This window comes from Macrotis lagotis, chromosome 4, assembly GCF_037893015.1.
Source record: "Macrotis lagotis isolate mMagLag1 chromosome 4, bilby.v1.9.chrom.fasta, whole genome shotgun sequence".
Lineage (NCBI taxonomy): Eukaryota > Metazoa > Chordata > Mammalia > Peramelemorphia > Peramelidae > Macrotis > Macrotis lagotis.
In genome coordinates, this window is record NC_133661.1 from 89,101,248 (window position 1) to 89,123,344 (window position 22,097).

General features: G+C 33.1%; 1 protein-coding gene and 1 pseudogene across 4 annotated transcripts in view; one reads left to right on the top strand and one right to left on the bottom strand.

Annotated features, from left to right (window-relative positions):
- The window catches only part of LOC141521186 (pleckstrin homology domain-containing family A member 1-like), a 44,985-nt gene that overhangs the window by 21,425 nt on the left and 1,463 nt on the right, over positions 1 to 22,097 (bottom strand). For 3 of the 4 annotated variants that reach the window (XM_074233449.1, XM_074233452.1, XM_074233451.1), the window contains exons 2-3: positions 14,224 to 14,269; positions 6,574 to 6,671 (exon numbers count right to left, since the gene is read on the bottom strand). In XM_074233449.1, coding sequence (XP_074089550.1) covers positions 6,574 to 6,669 — 96 coding nt within the window. In that variant the 5' untranslated portion in view covers positions 6,670 to 6,671; positions 14,224 to 14,269. The remainder of the gene's footprint in view (positions 1 to 6,573; positions 6,672 to 14,223; positions 14,270 to 22,097) is intronic. The other variant, XM_074233450.1, reaches the window with a different exon arrangement.
- LOC141521187 (trafficking protein particle complex subunit 2-like) lies at positions 7,396 to 7,819 on the top strand (annotated as a pseudogene).

A 22,097-nucleotide genomic window follows, 5' to 3' on the forward strand; every position in this document is an offset into this window, starting at 1 on the left:
AGAAGATAGTGAAGCCAAATTCCCCCAACTGAGTATGAGGCAGAGGTAGCTAAGTCTCATGAAATGGAGCAATTACAAGCTAAAGTGGGGGAATCTAGCAAAATGCCACCAGAATCTGCTCAAAAGTTTTAACACTCGAATGTTACTGCTCTAGGTGCTTAGGTAGATTCCAAGATAAGATGCAACCCTGAGCCCTCACAGAATTATTAACCTATTCTGTAAGAAATACAGTTGCACAAATATGCTAGAAAATAACATGTATGCCTGATAAAGCATTATATGAAACTTTGATTTTTTTCCCTTCCTCATATTGAGCTAATAAACTTTCTAGAATCTAATTCCATAATTTCTGTATCACTATGAAAAGTTTATGATCAGTAGAGTTTATTCCTAAAAGTTGACACAGGAAGAGATATCAGGAATTTTTCTCTATTCTTTGTGGTTAGAAAATATATGACAGAGATAACATTTTTACATTTATATTTTTAAAATAAAAAAAATTCAGTTTATATATATATATATATATATACATATATATATATAAATATATATGTTATATAATAATAATATTTAGGGTATCCCAAAAGGCTTAGTGAAATTTTAAGCTTTAAAACTTCAACAGTATATATGCTATAAACTTACCCCCCAAAAAATCACCTAAAATTTTGGCTATTTAACACTTATTATTTCTATGAATTTTAAATAATATATGTCTAATTTTATTTTAAAAAGACAGAATGCTCTGTCATTACATCGTGCATGTGATAGTTCTAGATGACATTATCTGAAATTGGCCTGTCTCCCGACCTAACTCCATTAGACTTTTCTTGTGGGATCTTGTCAAATCTGTTTTAGGCACCAAAACCTCATTCTTTGGACAATCCTTTTAATCACTGAACAGGAGTTGATGAAAGATTTTACAGTTCTAAAATCAACTAGCATGATGTATAAAAATATAGACATTTATATATCTATTTATAGATACATAGATAGGTAGACAGACAGATAGATATCACTGCCTTTGATAAATAGATATATATAGGGGCAGCTAGGTGGTGCAGTGGATAGAGCACTGGAGTTCAAATCTGACCTCAGACACTTAATAGCTGTGTGACCTTGGGCAAGTCACTTAACCCCATTGCCTTGCAAAAACAGACAAACAAAAAATAGGTTATACAAATGTGAGATACACAATGGTGTTGTTGCTCATTTTGTTTGATTTTCCACTGTGAAGAAACATTCTCTGACCTGGGAATGCAGGTATAAAAAGAAAATAGAGATTTATTAAAAGAAGTCACAACACAAAAGAAAGTAATAGCAAGTTAAGAAGACATTAAGGAAAAGTCACATGGATTGCTAATTAATCTAAAGCAGGCCAGCTGCCAGGTTCAACAGAAGTTAGGAAACAAAGAAAGCTGAGTATCTCCAGAAATCCCTTAAATTCTGGCTCAGGGTTCATGGGAAGAGATGGTGACCTGGGAAGGGTCCAAGTCCCACATTGGAGAGTTTGCCTTTTGGGGAGGGTTGAAGGATCTCAGATTCCAGTATGGGTGGTCTCAGATATTGTTTCCAGTGCCCGCACAACTTAGCTGCCCCAACCAAAAGAGGACATAATCTAGATCAGAATGAAGGTCAAGCCATGGCCTAGATTAGATTGAAGGAGTATTTTAACAGAGGGATAAAGGAAGAAGGAAGATTTCCTTAATAGTGCAACCAAAAGATCTACAAAATTTGACTCCAATGGACCTCAACACTCCCTATGCCCATGGTTCTCTGCATCAGTGTTATGTTGAATTATAATAAGAAACATCAATATTTTAACATTTTAAATAATTAAACTTTTAAATTTTTTTCTAAGTTTGTAATATCTATACTGCTTAAATTAGTTAAGCTTAAAACCACACTAATATATTTGAGACAACATGTTATGGTTGCTTTTTTTGACTGACAAAATAAGAAAACAGAAGATTTCATGGGAGAGAGGGTCATTTGGTAGGGGTCCTGATGGAGAGGAAGATTTACACAGGCAAATGTGGCTAAGGCTGAGGAAAGCACAGGACCCAATGACTGGAGCAGAGGCTTAGGCTGGTACCCAAAATGTTTTTATGGACTTTTAAATAAGTATTAGTGGTTTAAAGAAAGGTTTGCACAATTCAATAAATCTGTTTGTAGAAATTCCTTTTAAAGGTCAATTTGCAAGTAAAACAGTTTAGATAAAATCAACTTTACCATTTCAATTTTTTCAGCATTACCTAAAGATGCACATTAAGATAGTTTCAATGAAAGCTTCATATTACAGTGAGATAAAAGAAATATTGCAACTTGAATAAATAAACCCACTTGTTTAACACCTAAGGAAACAAAAAAATCAGCAAAAGTTCTGTTCCTCCAGGTGTCACAGTACAATAATTTTAATTATAAAAACAAAATGTACCAACAGTTTTGCTGGAAAAGATGCTTGGGTCCAAAGAACAATTTGCAATAATTCTAAGAAACTGAACCTCATAGAGTTCTTTTGAAAATGAGTATCCTGTTGCTAGATAATGCTTTACTTCATTTTATTTTCATTGATATAAACCTGAACAATTTCTTTTTAATTATATGTTCTGTAACCTCTCTTTTTTTAACTTATTTTTTGTTTTAGCAAGGCAATGAGGGCAATGACTTGCCCAAGGTTAAACGGCTGGGTAATTATTAAGTGTCTGAAGCTAAATTTGAACTCAGGTCTTTCTGACAATAGGGCCAGAAGAATGGGAAACTTATCTAATGAGAACAAAAAATGGAATTAGCAAAACTCTATCCCAGAAAAAAACTATTTAAATCTAGTAGATAAACAAATTTATTAAGAGGCAAGATGAATAAACCTATGTTGAAAGTAGACATGTACTCTAGATTTGAATACCTGATTTAGAAAGGAGTTTCCCCCACTGCAGAAAACATTTAATATCTTTAAATATTTGGTATCTTATAGACTTCATTTTGGTTTATTTCCCCTTTATCCATAGTAAAACTATGTTACAATAAAGAAACAATGGCCTCATCCCAATGCATCTTATAGGTCCATATTATAAAAATCTTATATTAAATAAAACCCAATTTCCATGGCAAGTCTTATATGAAATTTATAGTAAGAATAAACTAGTTTTGATCATTTTAACACATAAGGGGAGATATATATATATATATATATATATATATATATATATATATCAATGACATTATTTCTGACTATGCTTCAGTCTTTTTTTTTTGTTTTTGCAAGGCAATGGAGTTAAGTTACAGCTAAGTAAGTATTAAGTGTCTGAAGCTGGATTTGAAATCAAGTCCTCCTGACTCCAGGACCAAGGCTCTATCTGCTGTGCCACCTAGCTGCCCCACTATGCTTCAATATCAGAAAATCATTCATTAAAATAGGCATATAATAAACTAACATTTCTTTAATAAAAATGAGAAAATAACCTTATTGAGAATTATTTCGTTAACACTCCTATTCCAATCCAACTCCTTACCATGAGATATAGTAAACAGCAGAAATTAAAGACTGGAAAAAAGAAATTATACTAAACATGTACCCTATGTATCAAAAAGTCAGCCCTAATCAATAAGGTTTCTGATTAAAGTCATTTCTCTATCTTTCTCTCTCTCTTCATATATATATATATATATATATATATATATATATACACATATATATACATATACAGATATATAGAGATAGATACTGCATAATATATACTATAAAGTTATGAAACTGCCATAATAGTTATATTTATAACATTGTCTCTATGTAACTAATATCTCTGACCCATTTCCACTAAAGTTCTTTCACCTGATGTCATATTTTCTTGCAACCAATTAGCATTGTTGAGGCACCTAGCTGGTACAATGGATAGAGTGGATAGAAATGGATAGATGGGCCTTGGAGTCCAAGGGGTCTAAGTTTAAATCTGGCCTCAGATACTTACTAGCTCTGTAACCTGAACAAGTCATTTCACCCTGTTTGCCTCAATTCCTCATCTATAAAATGAAATAGAAGGAAATAGCAAACCCCTCTAGTTTCTCTACCAAGAAAACTCCAAATGGGGTCAAACATGACGAAAGCAAATAAACAACAAAAAACAGGGAAAGGGCAGGGAAAGATTTTAGAATCCTAGATTTAGAGCAGAAGGGATCTATACTTTGAAAGAAAGATTTGCAGGTCTAATGACTTTTGAATATTATTAAAAAGATTTGTTTAGAAATAGCTTACTGCATATGATACAGCCTAAAAATCAAGAACCAAAATCACTACAGCACAATCAAAGCCCTCCAATATTCACACCCCAGGTTGGTCATGTTTCTAAGAGAGATGTAGGCTTGCCACCCACCGTGCAGAAAAACAGGCCTTGAATAAGGACAAGGAGGGCCAGGTACTGTTGCAGGCTAGTTACCTGCAAGAACCTCAGCTTGCACTGCACTTTCAGGCTAGCTAGGTGCTTCACATAATATCACCTTTGAAAAACCCTTCAAGTAAGGAATCACATCTTTCACCTGCAATCACAGAGAACAGAACTAGGTTCTGCAAAAAATTAGGTTTTTTTTGTCTTTGTTTCTGCAAAAGTATGACAATGACAGTAGTTTTTAAAGTTTTATTGTCAGATTTTTAAGAAGTAGATTAAAATCTATAGTAAAAAAAAATTTTTTTGATTGGTGTGAAATTGATGAAATTTGCAAATGATCCACCTAAAAGATAATCACAGATATAAGAAGAGTTAGCTAAAAGTAAATTTACTTTAAAATTTGATCTTTTAAAATTCTTGTGGTTTATAATTTCAAGGCAAGTTTAGGTCACTTATTTTCTTACATATTTTATAAAGAGGAAAGAAATTTTAAAAAAATGTAACTACCCACAAGCATTCACACAGGCCTACATAAAGTAACTAAGAAAAGACACCAGGCAGCTATGTAGGTGGACAGACCATTAGCATGGCAAGACACTGTAATTAAAATATGGTTAAACAATCAACTATTCCCTTTCCCTTTCCTTAAACACACACTTCCAAAACAAATGTAATTTTAAGTCTTGAAAAAAATTTCAACATTTATACCACACAATACTCTGCAGATCACTGAAAAAGTAAAATGCTACACTGCTAAAATTATTTGGAATTTTCCCATAAAAAAGTAAATTCCAAAGTCAGTTAAACTGTGCATACTATTTTAATCCACAAGTAGCGACAAAAAATGAACTTCTTATTTTGAGAGACTGATATTCTTATAAGCAAAGTTTTATTTTATACATTTTATTATTCAATACATTTATAGGCCCAAATTATATTCTTCCACTCTCTCCCTTCATACATATATACATATATATAAGCAAAATGTGAAATAAAGAGTTACAAGGTTTATTATGTGTCTTGTTTTAAAAGAAACAATGTTAACAAAATAAAACTGATTAAAAATATACACAATTTCTTAATACATAGTTCCACTACAGTAATAAAACCAGTCTAATTGTTCTAGGTTAACTTTGCATTAAAAAGTTATTTTATGCTAAACACTGTCAAATAATTTACCTAAAAGTATATATTTCTGAAATAGGCATTTTAATCTAATCAAAATCACTTCCCTAAGTTTCCTAAGCTTTATATTTTGTTGTTCGTTATTTAAGAATTTTTCAACCCAGCAAACAGGGTTAAGTGATCTGCCAAGAATCACACAGATAGTAAGTTGTCTAAAGCCAGATTTGAACTGAGGAAGATGAGTCTTGCTGACTCCAAGTCCAGCACTCTATTCATTGCACCCCCTTAGCTGTCCCATGCTTTATATTAATCTTTTCTAAATGGAAACAAGCAAAAACATCAATATTAATTATTATTAAATACTTCTTAAGAGCTAAAAAAGAGTTTTGAACATAAGAAAGAGAAATCTATAAGCAAACTGATAGTAATACCTATTCAATCATATTTAAAATATTATTATACCTACTACAAACTATGAATTGGAAAATATCAAACATTCTAGTCTAAGGAGTAGGAAAGGTGACAGAAACCAGGACTTTAACATGACAAACTGCACAAATGAAGCTACACAGAAACAGTTACTAGAAATTATTTTCCTAATAAAAAAAAGAAAAGAGTAAACAGATCCTAAGAGACAATCTGCCCTGTGGGGTCAGCTGAACTCTTCGAAGAATATGTACTTCTGAATCAGGCCACGAAATTACACAGAGGAAAAAAAAACCCTAAAAATAACTTGTGCTTCATGTCGAGATCAGATGCCATGTGTGGGTGTTTGCTGTCATGTGGTAACAAGCTGTTCTAGCGCAAGACAAAAATGCAGTTTAACCTCTGAGAAAAGCTCGAGTTATATTAACTTATTGTTAGGATAAATGGTTTTTCATATAAATATTAAAATTATTTACTTTTCAGATGGTAACCAGAGAATACAAGGGGGTTTATAAAATATATTTCAACAGTTAATGATTTTCAAAGGAAACACTGTTTTGGGAAATAAAATAGCACTTTAATAAAGATTAGTAAATAATTTTTCCATAGATCTAGATATTTAAGAAAGAACAAGAATACTTACTGTTATTTTTATAGCTTTGTTCAAAACATTCACCCACTCAACTAAGTCTTGCTGATCATTGGCTTGTAGAAAGTATTTCCTCATTCCTGCATTCATAACTGTTAAGACAAGAAGGATTAAATTAAATTACAATCAAATAAGCAATTTTTAAGTCTATATTAACATAATAAGTGAAGAAATATTTTAAGTCAACACCTTATCCTACCTCTGATATCACCTATAGAATCTGAAAAAAGTCATTGAGTCATCATTGGCTTGTTTCCTCATTCATGAAACGAAGGGGTTGGTCTAAGTGGTCCCTGGGGTCCCTTCCAGCTCTAAATCTTTCAAGCTCTAAATCTATGCACCTGGAAATTTCAAAGAAACTGTAAAAATGTATAAGTCCTTTACAAATACATTGTGACATGAAGTAGCCAGAACCTCTGGGCAGAGACTTAGGGTTGAAAGGGACTGTACAGATCATCTCATCCATCCCTTTTATTTTACAGTTAAGGAAACAGACCTAGGGAGGTAAAGCAGCTTCTGGAAATCACACAGGGAACAATGGCAGAGAGCTGGAATTTCAAGCTTGATACTCTGATCCCAATTCTGGGGGCTCAGAATCTTCTCTCCAAAAAAAACCTTTCTCTGGTGTTCAATTAATGGTAGAAGTGACTGCCCCTTATAATGGTGCCCTGTGTTAAGATAAGACCATATACAAAAATCCAAATTTCAAGGGAGAGATTCTTATTAGAAAATTTACTTTCAGGTTCTAGGTAGAGCCTGATTGTTTCACTGGTGGTGTCTGTGAGTCCTGACTACAGGATCTGTACATTGAAGACAATGTCTGGAAGCTTCTACTTTGTAATTGTAGGCCATCATAATAATCCAGTTTTTGAAATGGAATTTTTACCAGCAGGAAAAGTAGAATCTAAGGATGATCATCATCATCATCATCTAAACCAGTTCATAGTCTTGCAGCCCTCGACCTAGTAGATGAAAATATGTGGCTGTCTAACATGTACCTGAAACTGTGGACAAATTCAATGAGTGGTTTGTTTCTGCTTCTGTTACTGCAGGCCATATGAGATTTATTATGCTTCATGACTTAAGGCAAGAAGATGGAATAAAGAACTTCTTTAGTGATGTCTATGATTTATATATAAAGTTTGCAATGAATCCATTTTATGAACCAAATTTACCCATTCAATCAAGTGCATTTAACAGAAAAGTTCAATTTCTTGGGAAGAAGCACCTTCTAAGCTGAATACAGAAAACTTTTAAATAAGTGATGTCATAATATGCATTGTAAGTAACTACGAGCCCATCAAGTCTACCGTGTCTACTCTTGACTTTCAGTCTCTGTAAATTAATCACCTTTCTATAATTAGAAAAACAGTAGGGCACCTTTTGTTGTCATTGTTGCTGATGATTCAACCAAAATAAGGTATTCTTTTGAAAAATATTGTATTTATAAAGAATAGTAGATGAAATACCATAACAATTATTTTTGCTTTTAAAATTGTTTGGAAGATTCTACTTCAACTAGTCCAATGCAGTCTTCTTAATTAAACTGTAAATCAGGGAAATGCCATACTATTGATTTGGTTAACAGCATACACATGAATTTCTTTTATTTATAAATGTAGGAAATGTGCATAATGTTGAAGAAAAGGGTTTTTTGTTTGTTAAATTTTGTACTAAGTATTTATCTGAGAATATTGAGTCTGGCAGTAGTACCAAAAAAGATGGAAAATTTAAGAGCATGTATGTTTAAGAATCTACTTATAAATGAAATTAAGTGGTTGCTGAGACCAAAAGTTAAGTATATAAATGGTATATCTTTGCATAATGTTTTTTTATTATTATTATGTATTTGCAATCCTGATGATTGTTTTCTTTCCTCAACAGGAGTAACACAAATGATAATTGCATTTCCTCTAGATAAATTAGTTTCATACTTCTGTAAAAGTATTTAAGTTATTTACATATTTTGGCTTTCAAGAATAATCTGAATTAAATTAGCAGTTTGATAATAAGCATATACAGTCCATAAATAAGAAAGCTACTTGGGGTTTTTTTGCATTGTAGAAAAGTATGAAATCTTATTCTATACGATATGTGTTACATAAACAAATGAAATTATCATAACCAAATAGTTCCCGGAAAAAGCTACTAATGTCTAAAAAAGTATTATTGAATTCAGTATAATCAAAGGGAACTTTTAAGTAAAAAAAAAAAAGAAAATTTACTTTCAAAGTAACCTATTTAATTGTTTGGCTGTAAATATTTTACTATATGACAGAAAATCTGGATAAGAATTGGAAACTGTAAACTGATAAAATAAAATATAAATCATCATGATTTTATTTAAACAAACCTTTTCAGAAACATAACTGCTCCATTAACCAAAGAGCTAGTTACCTGCAAATTATCAATATCCATCACTGAAAGAAAACTTTTCTACAACACATGCATTTTCCTGGCAAACTTTTTTTTGTTTTTGTAAAAATAATCGAAGGCATGTAAACAAAGTAATCCCACTGTTTAAGTCTCTGCAGGCAGGACCTAATGGGCCTTGACAGACCTTGAGGATAGGTCTTACACAGGTGCAGTTAAGTGATATCACATCCTGCCAGGAGATAGAGAAGACAGGAGACTCTTTAGGTTCTACCAGCAGCAGCAGCTGCGTGGATCTTCTGGGGCTCTGTGGGTCCTAGTTTCCTATGGGCAGCAAATTCACATCCATACTTTCCAAATGCCAGTGAAAACTGAAAGCCCAGATGCAGAAAGCAAAAACTTCACTCTCCACCTCAAACCTAGCCTTCCCAGTCCTTCCTTCACCTCTGCTAATCTCCCCTTAACAACTTTACAGCAGGCCTCTTAGCACTTCCTTGAATTGAGCCTGAAAAACGAAAGTGTTGGGAATGTCAAGTATGATGGACTAGAAAAAAAGATTAAAGAGGAACATGTCTCCTAAAGATCCAGTTTTAAGGTTTCCTGAAAAGCAATCATGAAGCTTTTAAGCTTCAATATAAACACAAGGATATTAATAATGAGGATATTTTTATATGCTTGAAAAAGAAGTGTTTTTCTAAGCAATGAATCAAGTGATCCTTATGATCTTTCCTCATCCCAGAAAATAAAGCCTTCTCATTATTTATGCTAATACTGAATATTTACAAAGCTTGAGCATCAATCAATGTTAGTTTGCTTTAGGACTAATGGGGGGGGGACAAAAAGAATGGAGAAATGTGAGTGCCATACTGACAAAAAAAAAACCCTTTTGATTTTCTTTTGTCTTTGGAACTCAATGTGCCTTGGATGTGTCATGTACATAATAGTCCCTTAAATGTGTTCATCAGTTGAACTGAAATGAATTAAGTACCTAAGGATTTGCAAACTCAGAGAGCAAATTGTAACAAATGTAATGAACATTTAAAAATCTTAAAATATTAGCAAGTCAACAAGTCAATAAACATTTATTATCCAGTTACTATGCTCCAAGCATGTGCTAAGTACTGGACAAATCAGCAGGGAAAAAAAATGAGAACTACTCTCCAGGAGTTTATTATACTCTACCTGGAGGACTCAATATACATACTGGAGGATTTTGCTGCATAGAGGAAAGACCTCAAGGTTTTCAGGGTTTAACTCCAAGTCAGTGGTCAAGACCAGGAAAACTGAGGAGGCATCAGAGTATCTGCACTACAGGAAAGAGAATCTGGAGCGGGAAATGGTCCACCACCACAAGGAAGGGGGGTAATGCGCCTAAAATCCAAAAGGAATGGGGATTGTGAATCTAATAAAGTGAGAGGAGGTTAGTGTCTAGTCAGGAGAAATAAGAATTGGCAGGAAATTTGGTAGTTGGGACTGGATATTTTTGGGTGGTGGGGAGGAAGAGGGGCACAGTCCCACTTGGTGCCAAATCCAATATTAACTTATGACATTCATTTTGTATACAAGGCTCTATATGAGGTATTGGAGAGATAAAGAGAAGAAAAAGATAAGAGGGAGGGTAAGGGAAACGAAGCAAAGAAAAGGGAAGCATCAAGGAAGATTCTGGTTATGAAACTGAGTTAATAAAAAGATGTCTGGGGGAAGTATGGTTACTCTGTTATGAACAGACTAAGTTGGGTATCCTAATAGGATATCCATGTAGAGTGTTTACAGAATAAACATCAGGACAGGTCAAGGACTCTAAAAGTCAAACTGAAATCCTAGATAATGACAACTCAAATTTAACTGAACGAAACAACCAGAGCACCATAAGAGAGAAAAGGAGATTGAGACAAAGTTTAGAGCAACACTAGCAAAGGAGTATGCAAAGCAAGGGTCATACAATTAGAAAGAAGGAAAAAAGGTCACTAAAGCTAAGCTAGGAGGAGGAGGAGGAGGAGGAGGTAATAGCAGTAAAAGCTGCAGAAAAATCAAGAAATATGAGTGAGAAAAGACTATTTGGATTCAGTAGGAGATGGCTGGTAAATTCAGAGAATAGGTCCTGTAGAGTTGACGAAATGCAAGTTATTTTATCAAGGACTGAAAAGTGAGTGGGCAAGGAGGCAGTAAAAGGCAGTAAGAGGAGGTGTTGTTTTTCAAACAGTACACAGGAGACTGAAAATTATAGTTTAAGTGATAGAATTCATTCCTTTTCCTTTTATAATTTTTTAAAGATGCAGATGGGGGAATCTTTGTAGGTGGCAAGGAAAAACCCAGCACAAAAAGACAGATAAGATTGGAAATGAACATGATACATTCCAGAAAGAAAGAGGAAGGCATGGGATCAAGAGCAGTCATAGAAAAACTATTTACTTCTTAGAAGATACTAGAGGAAAGAAGATGAAAATGTAGAGGAGAAGATTGGAAGTATGAAGCAGAAGAGATGAAGGAAATTTGTGACAGATGATCTAAATTATTTGCTTCCAATTAATGTGGCAAGTAAGGTCACTTGCTGAGATAAGGAAAAGTAAGGGTAATTAAGAGGGGGAAAAAAGAGAGAATTTGGAAAAGCCACTATGGGGAATATGAAAGAAAGGAGATGAGTGAAAGAATAGTCATGTAACAAAAGCACAAAACCTTAGCAATTATATTACATATTCAATTTAGAACAACATACCCAAGTATTTACTGAATCTTTGCTTGTAGAGCCCCAAGGGAAACCCAACACTTTCCATCCCACTTCTGGATAATTCTTTTTGATAAGAAGTTTTTCCTTACAGATGGATTAGATCTGTTCTTTTGTTACTAGATATTCCTTTTAAGGAAACTGAGCTGCTAAAATGTAACCAAAACTTATTCCAGTCGTTATATATAAAGATCTAGCATCTGGCATTCTTTCAGATTTGGACCAGGCTCTACTTAAGACCACTAAGCCACAGTTACAAATACAGAATTAGAATAAGGAAATACCTCAAAGTCAGTAAAGAATTAGAGAAGTTTATATGGAAATAGAAAATAAGATTACAAAGATAGAAAGGGGGAAGGGGGAAAATGGAGAGAGACAGAGACACAGAGAAAGAGAAAAGAATCAACAAACCACATATCATCTCCACTTTAACATCTGTGCTTCTATTAATTGTGTGAACAGCCCTGGGCTGATATGAAAACTAGAATAAGAGGGGAATGGAAAGTCTCAGTTGCTGTTACTAGAAGCCTCAGGTTAGCCTCCACAAGGAAGCCACACACTGCTCTTAGCTTCATATACCTTGAATCCCTATTTGACCAAATCCTACAATAACAATAAAAGAGTAATAGTAGATTGTTTCCCAAGGTGTCAAATCTACATTGGAGACCACAGGCTTAAACAAGATATCCAGATACAATTTCATTTTTCCCTTATAGTATTACTAATTAAAAAAGAGAAAGAAGTTGGGGGTAGAACATTGCTATGGAATTGGCAGTGGGGCTAGAGAAAAGTCTTTTTATTGTTTCCCTTTAACAGTGTAAATCCTTAGAAAATTGTTCTCTTCAGCTCTGAGTCAAGGAAAACAAGAAACTCTATCTTAGAAGCAACAAGAGCAGACATAGAGTTCTTGGAGAAAAGAAAGTAGGTGATCAGGGAATCAGCTCCAAGAATGATCTCTGGGGATATACAGAGACAAGAGACATCTGCTCCAACCAGAACACTAACTAGAATAAAACACTAGCCTGCCCAGCAACCCAGTCATGATTAGTCCCACAAATCCTGATTATCAGGGCATTGCTGTCATGCCATATCTAAGGTAATGGCAAGTACTTGCAAAACTTTTCTGCAAATTCCTGACTGGGAAAGTTAATAGAAGACTAAGAAAGAATTGTAATCACATACTCAAAAGGACTCACATTCTATTAAGAATAAATATAGTAGACAAACTTTTAGTGCTATTTTGCTCTTATTATGCATATACAAAAGTCTTTTTAAATGTTTATTGAATAAATGAGTAAATTAACACTTTTAAATATACCAACTTTCACTAAATTTTAATATTACCACCAAGTTGCTCTAATAGTTATCACTAGATATTACTATATCTGGATAAGTATCTTGATTTAACTAGACAAAACTATCTAGTAAAGAAAGTCCAAGAAGAATATAGTAGATTAAGCTACTTTCTGTCCATTAAATTTAATGCTTTACTTCTGTGTTCTTCCTACAAAAAGTTATCAATGTATAAGGTATATTATACATAGTAATATCAATTATGGGTGCTTTAAATTTTTCCCACTAAACAAGATAGCCAAATTAGCTATAATTAGCTATTTGTCAAATGAATAAAAAAAATAAAGAACAGAAAAAAAGAAGATTTCACGTCTAATTATATTATCAACAAGAATTCAGGACAAAAGAAAGATAGAAAAGTGCTCAATATGAGATTTATTATTTTTCCTCTATTAGTAAATTTGAATTCTGCATCCTTTTTTTCTACCAGTTTAATTTCTCATAATGAACAGTATTTGCAACTTTAGGATTATAATGAAAGTCAATTGCTGTAGTTAGCCTAATTTGTTCTGATGATCAAAGCAAAAAAGTAAATCCATAACTAAATTCCAACCATCAGACATTAAATAAAACAATATAAGACAGCTGAGTAAAATCATTAGGTCTTATCCAATAAAAACCATCTATGTGCCAGCAAATTTTATTAAAACAAAAATAAGGAATGGAGCCAAATAGAAATACTGCTGCCATCTTCTTTTGCAGTTTCCTAAATTTCCAGTTTTATAAATCCATAAAAACTTCAGCCATACTAAGTGTCCACTCCGTACAGATTTTTAAGGTGGTCAGTCAACTGATCCACAAGCATGTATTATGCCAAGCACTGGGCTAAGTATTAGAGAAATAAAGAATGACCAAAAAAAATTGTTTCTTCCCTCAAGGAGCTCCCAAATCTACAGCATAGATAATGTACAAGTAACAATGAGCATACATGATCTAACCAGGGTAGAGAAGGGGAATCAGTTAAAACTACTTTCAGGAGACTAGGCTTGAACTAACACTTTAAGAAAATCAGGGAAGCCAGGACAAAGAAGTGAGATGGAGAGGAAAGAAAAAATTGGAGGAACTTGGCCAAAAGGGAGAAAGAATATACAGAGAAAACAAAATTATATAAAGAAAAATTCTCCAAATTAATAACTAATATGATTATGTCAGCCTAGCCTAAAATGAGATGGAAAAATATGGTACTTACTTACCAAAACAGAATTCTGCCTTTGGCCTGAGCTTAGTTGCATCGCTAACCTAACAAGAAAAATAGAAATGTCATACCATATCTTTATGTTTTAGCTATGTTAAACCTTAAACTCTATAAATTCACACACAGATTATTTGCCTATACAACTCTAATTTTTACAGCACTTAAGATTTACATAGTGATTTAAATTATTCATTACTGATAAAGGCATTACAGATCAATCTAAAGGAAAAAGTAATATAATGATGTAATTTAAACACAAATAATTCAATGTTTATTAAGGAATTTATTTATGAATGAAGTGCCATGCTAGATACTAGGTTACATCTCTAAGAGATTTTTTAAAAAAGATATTAATGTTTTATTAAGACAGACTTGTTTCAAGGAAAACTTGAGTAAAAGGAATAAAGTAAATTTTATACTATGCATAAATATTTCATATTTGGAGAAAAGTTTGAAAATTAGTTCACAATCACTTCTTGAAACCCATATTTATGACCCTCATAAAAATTCAGAGCAACTATGAATTTTCCATCTTCAAACTACTCCTTAGAATCTTCAACTGCTTTTATGGCTCAGCTAATGAGTCCCCCCATACCAATCATGTTTAATGTTTTCTCTCCTTCCTTATGCTAGGTTATGTTTACTCTTTTGCAGATATTTGTAAAACATGTTTCTAAAAATGTTTTATCAGCATAATATAAGTTTACTGAAGGTAAGAATAATTTTATTCTGTCTTTATGCCCCCACACCAAGCACACAGTAAGAACTTAATAAACAAATAAAATGAACTTAATTGCTAAAGATTTGCAAAAAAAACCCCTGACATTTGGAATTGAAATTGAAAAGAAAACTGAAGTCTACTTTAAGGCAAAGTTACTATGAGAAACTATGAATGTTAGGACTTGTAAGTGGACTCTGCCACTTACAAGCTGTGAAACCACTAAGTCATTTACTGAATCTCAGTTAACACCATATGGAAAATCAGACTAATATTTAAAATTTTCACCTCACCATAAATCTTAATGTTACATTTTGTAAAAAAAAAAAGTAGATGAACATCAACTGAGAAGTGGCTAAACAAATCATGGTATATATGAATAAAATATTGAATCAGAAGAAGAAATAAAAAATGAATTCAAGACCTTGTAACAAATATACAAGTCAAGCAAAACAAACTCCCACATGGATGTCTAAAGAGTATGTCACTATCTGCACCTTTCATTAAGGAGAAAGATAAAATCAAGGCACTGATCAGAGTTGCAGCTTTTAAAGTTATTTATCCCTACAATGTTCTTGTTATTGTATAAATTCTTCTCTTTCTAATCATTTCATTTTGCATTTCACCCAAGTCTTCCTAAGTTTCTCTAAAATCATCCCCTTCTTATAGCACAATATTTCATCACATTCAAATACTGTAAATTGTTCAGCCTTTCCTCAAGATGAGAACTCCCTTAGTTTCTAGCTTTTAGCCATCAACTAACTGAGTTGCAATAAACATTTTTTACATATAAGTCCATTTTTTCTCTTTCTTTGAACTCTTTGGGGAATAGTCCTTACTAATAATATTGTTGCATCAAAAGATTTAGTTACTTTTTGGGCATAATTCCAAAGTCCTTTGCAACAAAATCATAGTTCCACCAATACTGAATTAATGTACCTGTTTTCCCAAAACCCCTCTCCAGCACCCATCATTTTCTTTTTTTTTCTCAAATTTGCCTCAGAACTGACAATTCTTCCTCTGAAAACTGCTGTTCCTATCAGTTGCCTACTTGTCGGTGGGAAATGGCTCTGATTCTCAAAAATGTAATAAGTTCTCTATATATAAAATGGAAAATGAAACTTTCATGAGAGAAACAGCTGCGAAGACTTTTTACCCCCCAGTTACCTACTTCTATTCTAATTCTGGTTGTATTGATTTATTTGTGCCAAGACTTATTACTACATATAATCCAATTTGTTCATTTTATTTTCCATGATCTTCTCTATCATTTGTTGGTGATGAACTCTTCCCTATCCAGAGATATGAGAGCTAATTTCTTCCTTGTTTCTCTAATTTACACCACCATTTATGTCGAAGTCACATACCCATGTGGGAAAATCTTGGTATTCAGCATGATATATATTAGTTTATACTTAGTTTCTGTCAGATTATTTTCAAATTTTCCTAGTTTTTGTCAAATAATGAGTTATGAAAATTATAGAGCAATTTCCCTAATGAATATGTATGCACAAATCTTAAATAAAATCTTAGCAAAGCAATTACAGCCAAGTTATCTCTAGGATAATACACTATGACCAAGCAGGTTTAATCCAGGAATGCAAGGTTGGTTCAATATTAGGAAAACTGTCAGCAAGAACATATGTTTAAAAGCCTTTAACAAAATACACTACACTACCCATTCCTACTGAAAACACTAGAGTGTAGAAATAAATAGATTGTTCTCTGATAAACAGTATCTACATGAAACCATCAACAAGCATTATATGCAATGGGGATAAGCTAGAGGTTATTCCAATAAGACCAGGGATGAAACAAGGATACCTGTTATCACCACTACTATTCAATATTGTATTATAAATGTTAGCTTCATCAATAAGATAAAAGAAATTGAAGGAATTAGAATTGGAAGGGAAGAAACAAAACTCTCACTCTTTGCAGATGACATGATAGTATAGCTAGAGAATACTAAAAAATCATCTAAAAATGACTAGAAACAATTAGCAATTTTAGCAGAGTCAGAGGATATAAAATAAACCCTGATAAATCCTCAGCATTTCTATATAATTTCTATATAATTTTCTATATTTCTAGTAAATACTAGCAAGACATAGCAGCACGAGCTAGAAAGAGAAATCCCATTTAAAATAACTTCAGACAATATAAAATACTTGAGAGTCTACCTGCCAAGGCAGACTCAGAAACTCTATGAAAGCAACTATGAAACACTTTTCACACAAATAAAATCAGATTTAAATAACTGGGAAAATATCAACTGCTCATGGATAGGTCAAGCTAATATAATAAAAATGACAATTCTATCAAAATTAAACTATGTATTTAGTGCCATACTAAACATCCAAAAATTGCTTTAATGAGCTAGAAAAAAATTGTAACTAAATTTAAATGAAGAAAATTCAAGAATATTAAAAGATTTAATGAAAAGAAGTACAAAAGAAGGTGGCTTTAGTCTTAACAGATCTAAAATTATATTATAAAGCATCAGTTACCAAACCTATCTGGTACTGGTTAAGAAACAGAGTGGTGAATCAGTGGAATAGATTAGGTGCAAAGGGGACAGCAGGAAATAATTACAGTAATCTGCTGTTTGATAAACCCAAAGAGTCCAGCTTCTGGGATAAAAACCCTCTGTTTGATAAAAACTGTTGGGGAAAATTGGAAGTTAGTATAGCAAAAACTTGGATTAGATCAACATCTCACACCCTATATCAAGATAAGTTCAAAATGGGTACAGGATGCAGACATAAAAGACAATATTATAAGCAAACCAGTAGAACAATGAATAGTTTATGTGTGAGATCTATGGAAAGGGGAGCAGTTTATGATCAAGGAAGAGAAACAGAACATCATAAAAAACAAAGTGGGTAATTTTGATTACATTAAAAAGCTTTTTCCCAAACCACTGTAACCAAGATCAAAAGAAATGTAATAAATTGGAAAACAATTTATACAACTAGTGTTTCTGACAAAGGACTCATTACTAAAATATATAGAGAACTGAGTCAAATTTATAAAAAAAAATAAAAAAGTCATTCCCCAATTGACAAATGGTCAAAGGATATGCAGAGGCAATTTACAGATGAGGAAATCAAAGTTCTCTACAGTCAAGTGAAAAACTGCTCTAAATCATTTCCTGATTAGAGAAATGCAAATTAAAGCCTCTCTGAGGTACCATCTCACACCTCTCAGATCGGCCAATATGACCAGAAAAGACAAAAAACGTACACGTACAAAAACATTCTTAGCAGCTGTTTGTGGTAGCAAAGAACTGGAAATTGAGAGAATGCTCATCAATTGGGGAATAGCTAACAAACTGTGGTATATGTATGTTATGGAACATTATTGTTCTATTAGAAACCAGGAGGGACAGGAATTCAGAGAACCTGGAAAGACTTGCATGAACTGATGCTAAGCAAGATGAACAGAACCAGAAGAACATTATACACCCTAACAGCAACATGGGGTGATGATCAACCTTAATGGACTTGCTTGCTCCATCAGTGATCAGGGACAATTTTAGGATATCTGCAATGGAGAATATCATCTGTATCCACAGAAAGAACTGTGGGGTTTAAACAAAGACTAAAGTCTATTACCTTCAATTTAAAAAAAAAATTATCTTATGTACTACATAATTTTTCTGTCTCTAATATTTAATTTTCTCCTCAAGGATATGATTTTTCTTTCAGCACATTCAATTTCAATCCATGTATAGCATGGAAACATTTTAAAGATTATTAGACTGCCTTCTGGGGGGGGGGGATGGGGAGAGAGAGGGAAAGGGGGGGTAGAGGAAAAAATTGTAAAATTCAAAACCTTACCAAAAATGATAGGTAGAAACTACTACTATGAATGTCCTTCAATTGGGTAATGGCTTAACAAACTGTGGCATATGTATGTCATGGAATACTACTGTTCTATTAGAAATCAGGAGGGGTGGAAATTCAGGGAAGCCTGGAAGGATTTGCATGAACTGATGCTGATTGAGATGAGCAGAACCAGAAAAACATTGTATACCCTAACAACAACATGGGGGTGATGTTCAACCTTGATGGACTTGCTCATTCCATTAGTGCCAACAACCAGGGACAATTTTGGGCTGTCTGCAAAGGAGAATACCATCTGCAACCAGAGAAAGAATTATGGACTTTGAATAAAGACCAAAGACTATTACCTTCAAATTAGGAAAAAAACATTATCTTATTATGTAATTTTACTATCTCATACTTTATTTTTATTCCTTAAGGATATGATTTCTCTGTCATCACATTCAACTGAGATCAATGTATAAGACAGAACCAATGTAAAGCAAGAATGGGGGAAAATTTGTAAAAATAAAATCTTTCTAAAACAAGAAACTACTACTGTATACAGTTGGAAAACAAAACATTAATTAAAAAATTGAATTAAAAAAAGAAAGAACTGTGGAGTTTAAACAAAAGCCAAAGATTATTACTTTCAATTTTTAAAAACATTGTCTTATATACCTATCTTTCTGTCTCTTAATATTTTATGTCTTCCTCAAGGATATGATTTTTCCTCTCAACACATTCAATTTTGATCAACTCATAGCATGGAAACAATTTAAAGATTAGCAGATTGCCTTCTGTTGGGGGAAAGGGGAGGGAAGGGTGGGGAATTGTAAAATTCAAAACCCTTACAAAAAAATGATAGGTAGAAACTACTATTGTATATAATTGGAAAACAAATAAAATATTTATGTAAAATTTAATTTGATATTTAAACAATTTTTAAATACCAAACCCCGCCCCCCGACCCAAATGAGTTCTGATCCCATACCTGGGGATTTTGTGTCTATCAAATACAGGGCTACTTGTGTTCCCTTGCTGCTCTATATGTACAGTATATCTAATTTGTTCCAATGGTCAATGTCTTTGTTTCTTAACAAATACAAAATCAATCATTGCTACTTTGTTGTAGAGTTAGAGATTTGATAATGATAGACCCTAATTCTTCCTGCTTTCCCCCCATCATTTCCCTTGGGATTCTTGCCCTTGTCTTCTTACAAATCAATTTGGTTATTATTTTTCTAATTCTATAAAATAATTCTTTTACTGTCTGGCATAAGCACTAAATAAGAAAATAATTAAAGTATGGACTTTTTGATTATGAAAGTGCCTTATGAGGCAGCTAGGTCCTACAGTGGATAGAGCCCTGGTCCTGGAGTCAGGAGGACCTGAGTTTGTCTGACCTCAGACACTTAATAAATATCTAGCTGTGTGACCTTGGGCAAGCCATTCTCTTGTTAGTAAGAGATCTAACTATCCTCACAACAAAGATCAAATGGAAGAAGACTTTTAATATGTATCTGAATGGACAACTTATATAAATCTGCCCATCAGTCAGGACAGACAGTACAAATTTTTCATAGGATCTAGAGTTGGAAGTGATCTCTGGGATCATTTTATAAATGAAGAAACTAAGCCCCCCCCCCAGAAAAGATTACTTGGCTTTGTCCCAAGTCATATCGAGACAAATGAACCCAAAGGCTCTAAATTCAGAGCCAGTACTCTTCCCATCATATATGCTGCCTTCTAATGAACAAAGAAGTATGATGAATTTCACCAAGAGTTGAACAAGAGAAGTGATTTCTTCAGGAAATTGTAAAAGCTCCTTAAATGACCCTAGAGCTTCCCATGAAATTCAAGTTCCATCTTTTTAACTCCAATACTGTATAAATATTGATTGCAAAGGAAGAAAGACTAAAACAATCTCCAAAGAATTAAAAATTAGTATCTTTTTTCTTAGGTTTTTGCAAGGCAATAGGGTTAAGTGGCTTGCCCAAGGCCACGCAGCTAGATAATTAAGTGTCTGAGGTTGGATTTGAACTCAGGTACTCCTGACTCCAAGGTCGGTGCTCTATCCACTGCGCCACCTAGCCACCCCACTGCGCCACCTAGCCCCCCCTAAAAATTAGTGAAGAAATAATGTTCAAGTAGTGCAAGAAGTTAAGGGCATGAAGTACACCAGTTAGTAGATTTGAACTGTCAGGAGAAAACAAGGGAAGCCACCAGCACACATTAGGTGGATGCTCTCCAATCATTCCCTAGTGTGATATTGTGGGAAGACAAGATTTACAGAGGATTCAAGCACAGAAGAAAGTTTTCCAAATTGATGAAATCAAATATTTACTTGAATGTTTATACTATGATAAAATTAAAAATTATTTATTATATCTAGTTAGATTTATAAGAGGAAAGCAAGGATGGATCAATATTAGGAAAATAATTAGCATCATTAATCATGTTAGAAATATACAGAAAGTTAAATAATTAAAGTAACAAAATGCAATAATCATTTATATTAAAAACTCTAAAGCACAGTAATAAAAGAATTTCCTTTATTATGATCAAAAGCATTTATTTTAAAACATTAACATCACTTGTAATCAACTGGAAAAAAGTTTGAACTGGAAAACTAAGGGGTAAAACAAGAATGTTTCAGTTGACAAAGAAAAGTAATGCCGGCATAAAAATAAGAAAAAGAAATTGAAGGAACAGACTTTGATGAAAAAAGCAAAATTATCCCTACCTGCAGACAATTATCATGTTTTACTTAGAAAATGCAAAGAAAAAACTAAAAGATAAATCAGTAGTTTTGTCAGAACACATTAGAAATCTATAAAAAATGACAATATTTTTGCATATTACTAACAAAAATCCCATTTGAAATAACTAAAAAGGGCATAAAATATCTGCAATTGATTGGATGTGTGGAATAAAGTAGAAGAGGCAAGGACAACTGAAAACTGAAAAAATAGTGTGATTTTTTAACTACAATAGAAAATCCAGAAAAGGATTGTGTTTAAAGACATAATAAATTGTATTGTGGACATGCTATTTGTCTATAGTAAATCCTGTCTGAAATGTTGAAATGAAAGTTGATGAGGAGGAATTAAGAGCTCAGAAGAGAGACAAGAGTTGGATACAGTTATGTAAAGAGATGATTAAACCTATGAAAGCTGATGAGATTATCAAATGAGAGATTACAGAGGATCCAGGACAAAGCCCTGGGTTATATGGCCACAATTAACAGACATGGCATGGAGGAAGAAACTCTAGGTAGAAGGAAAACTGAGAGAGAACACTGTCAGGAAATCTAGAGAAGATAAA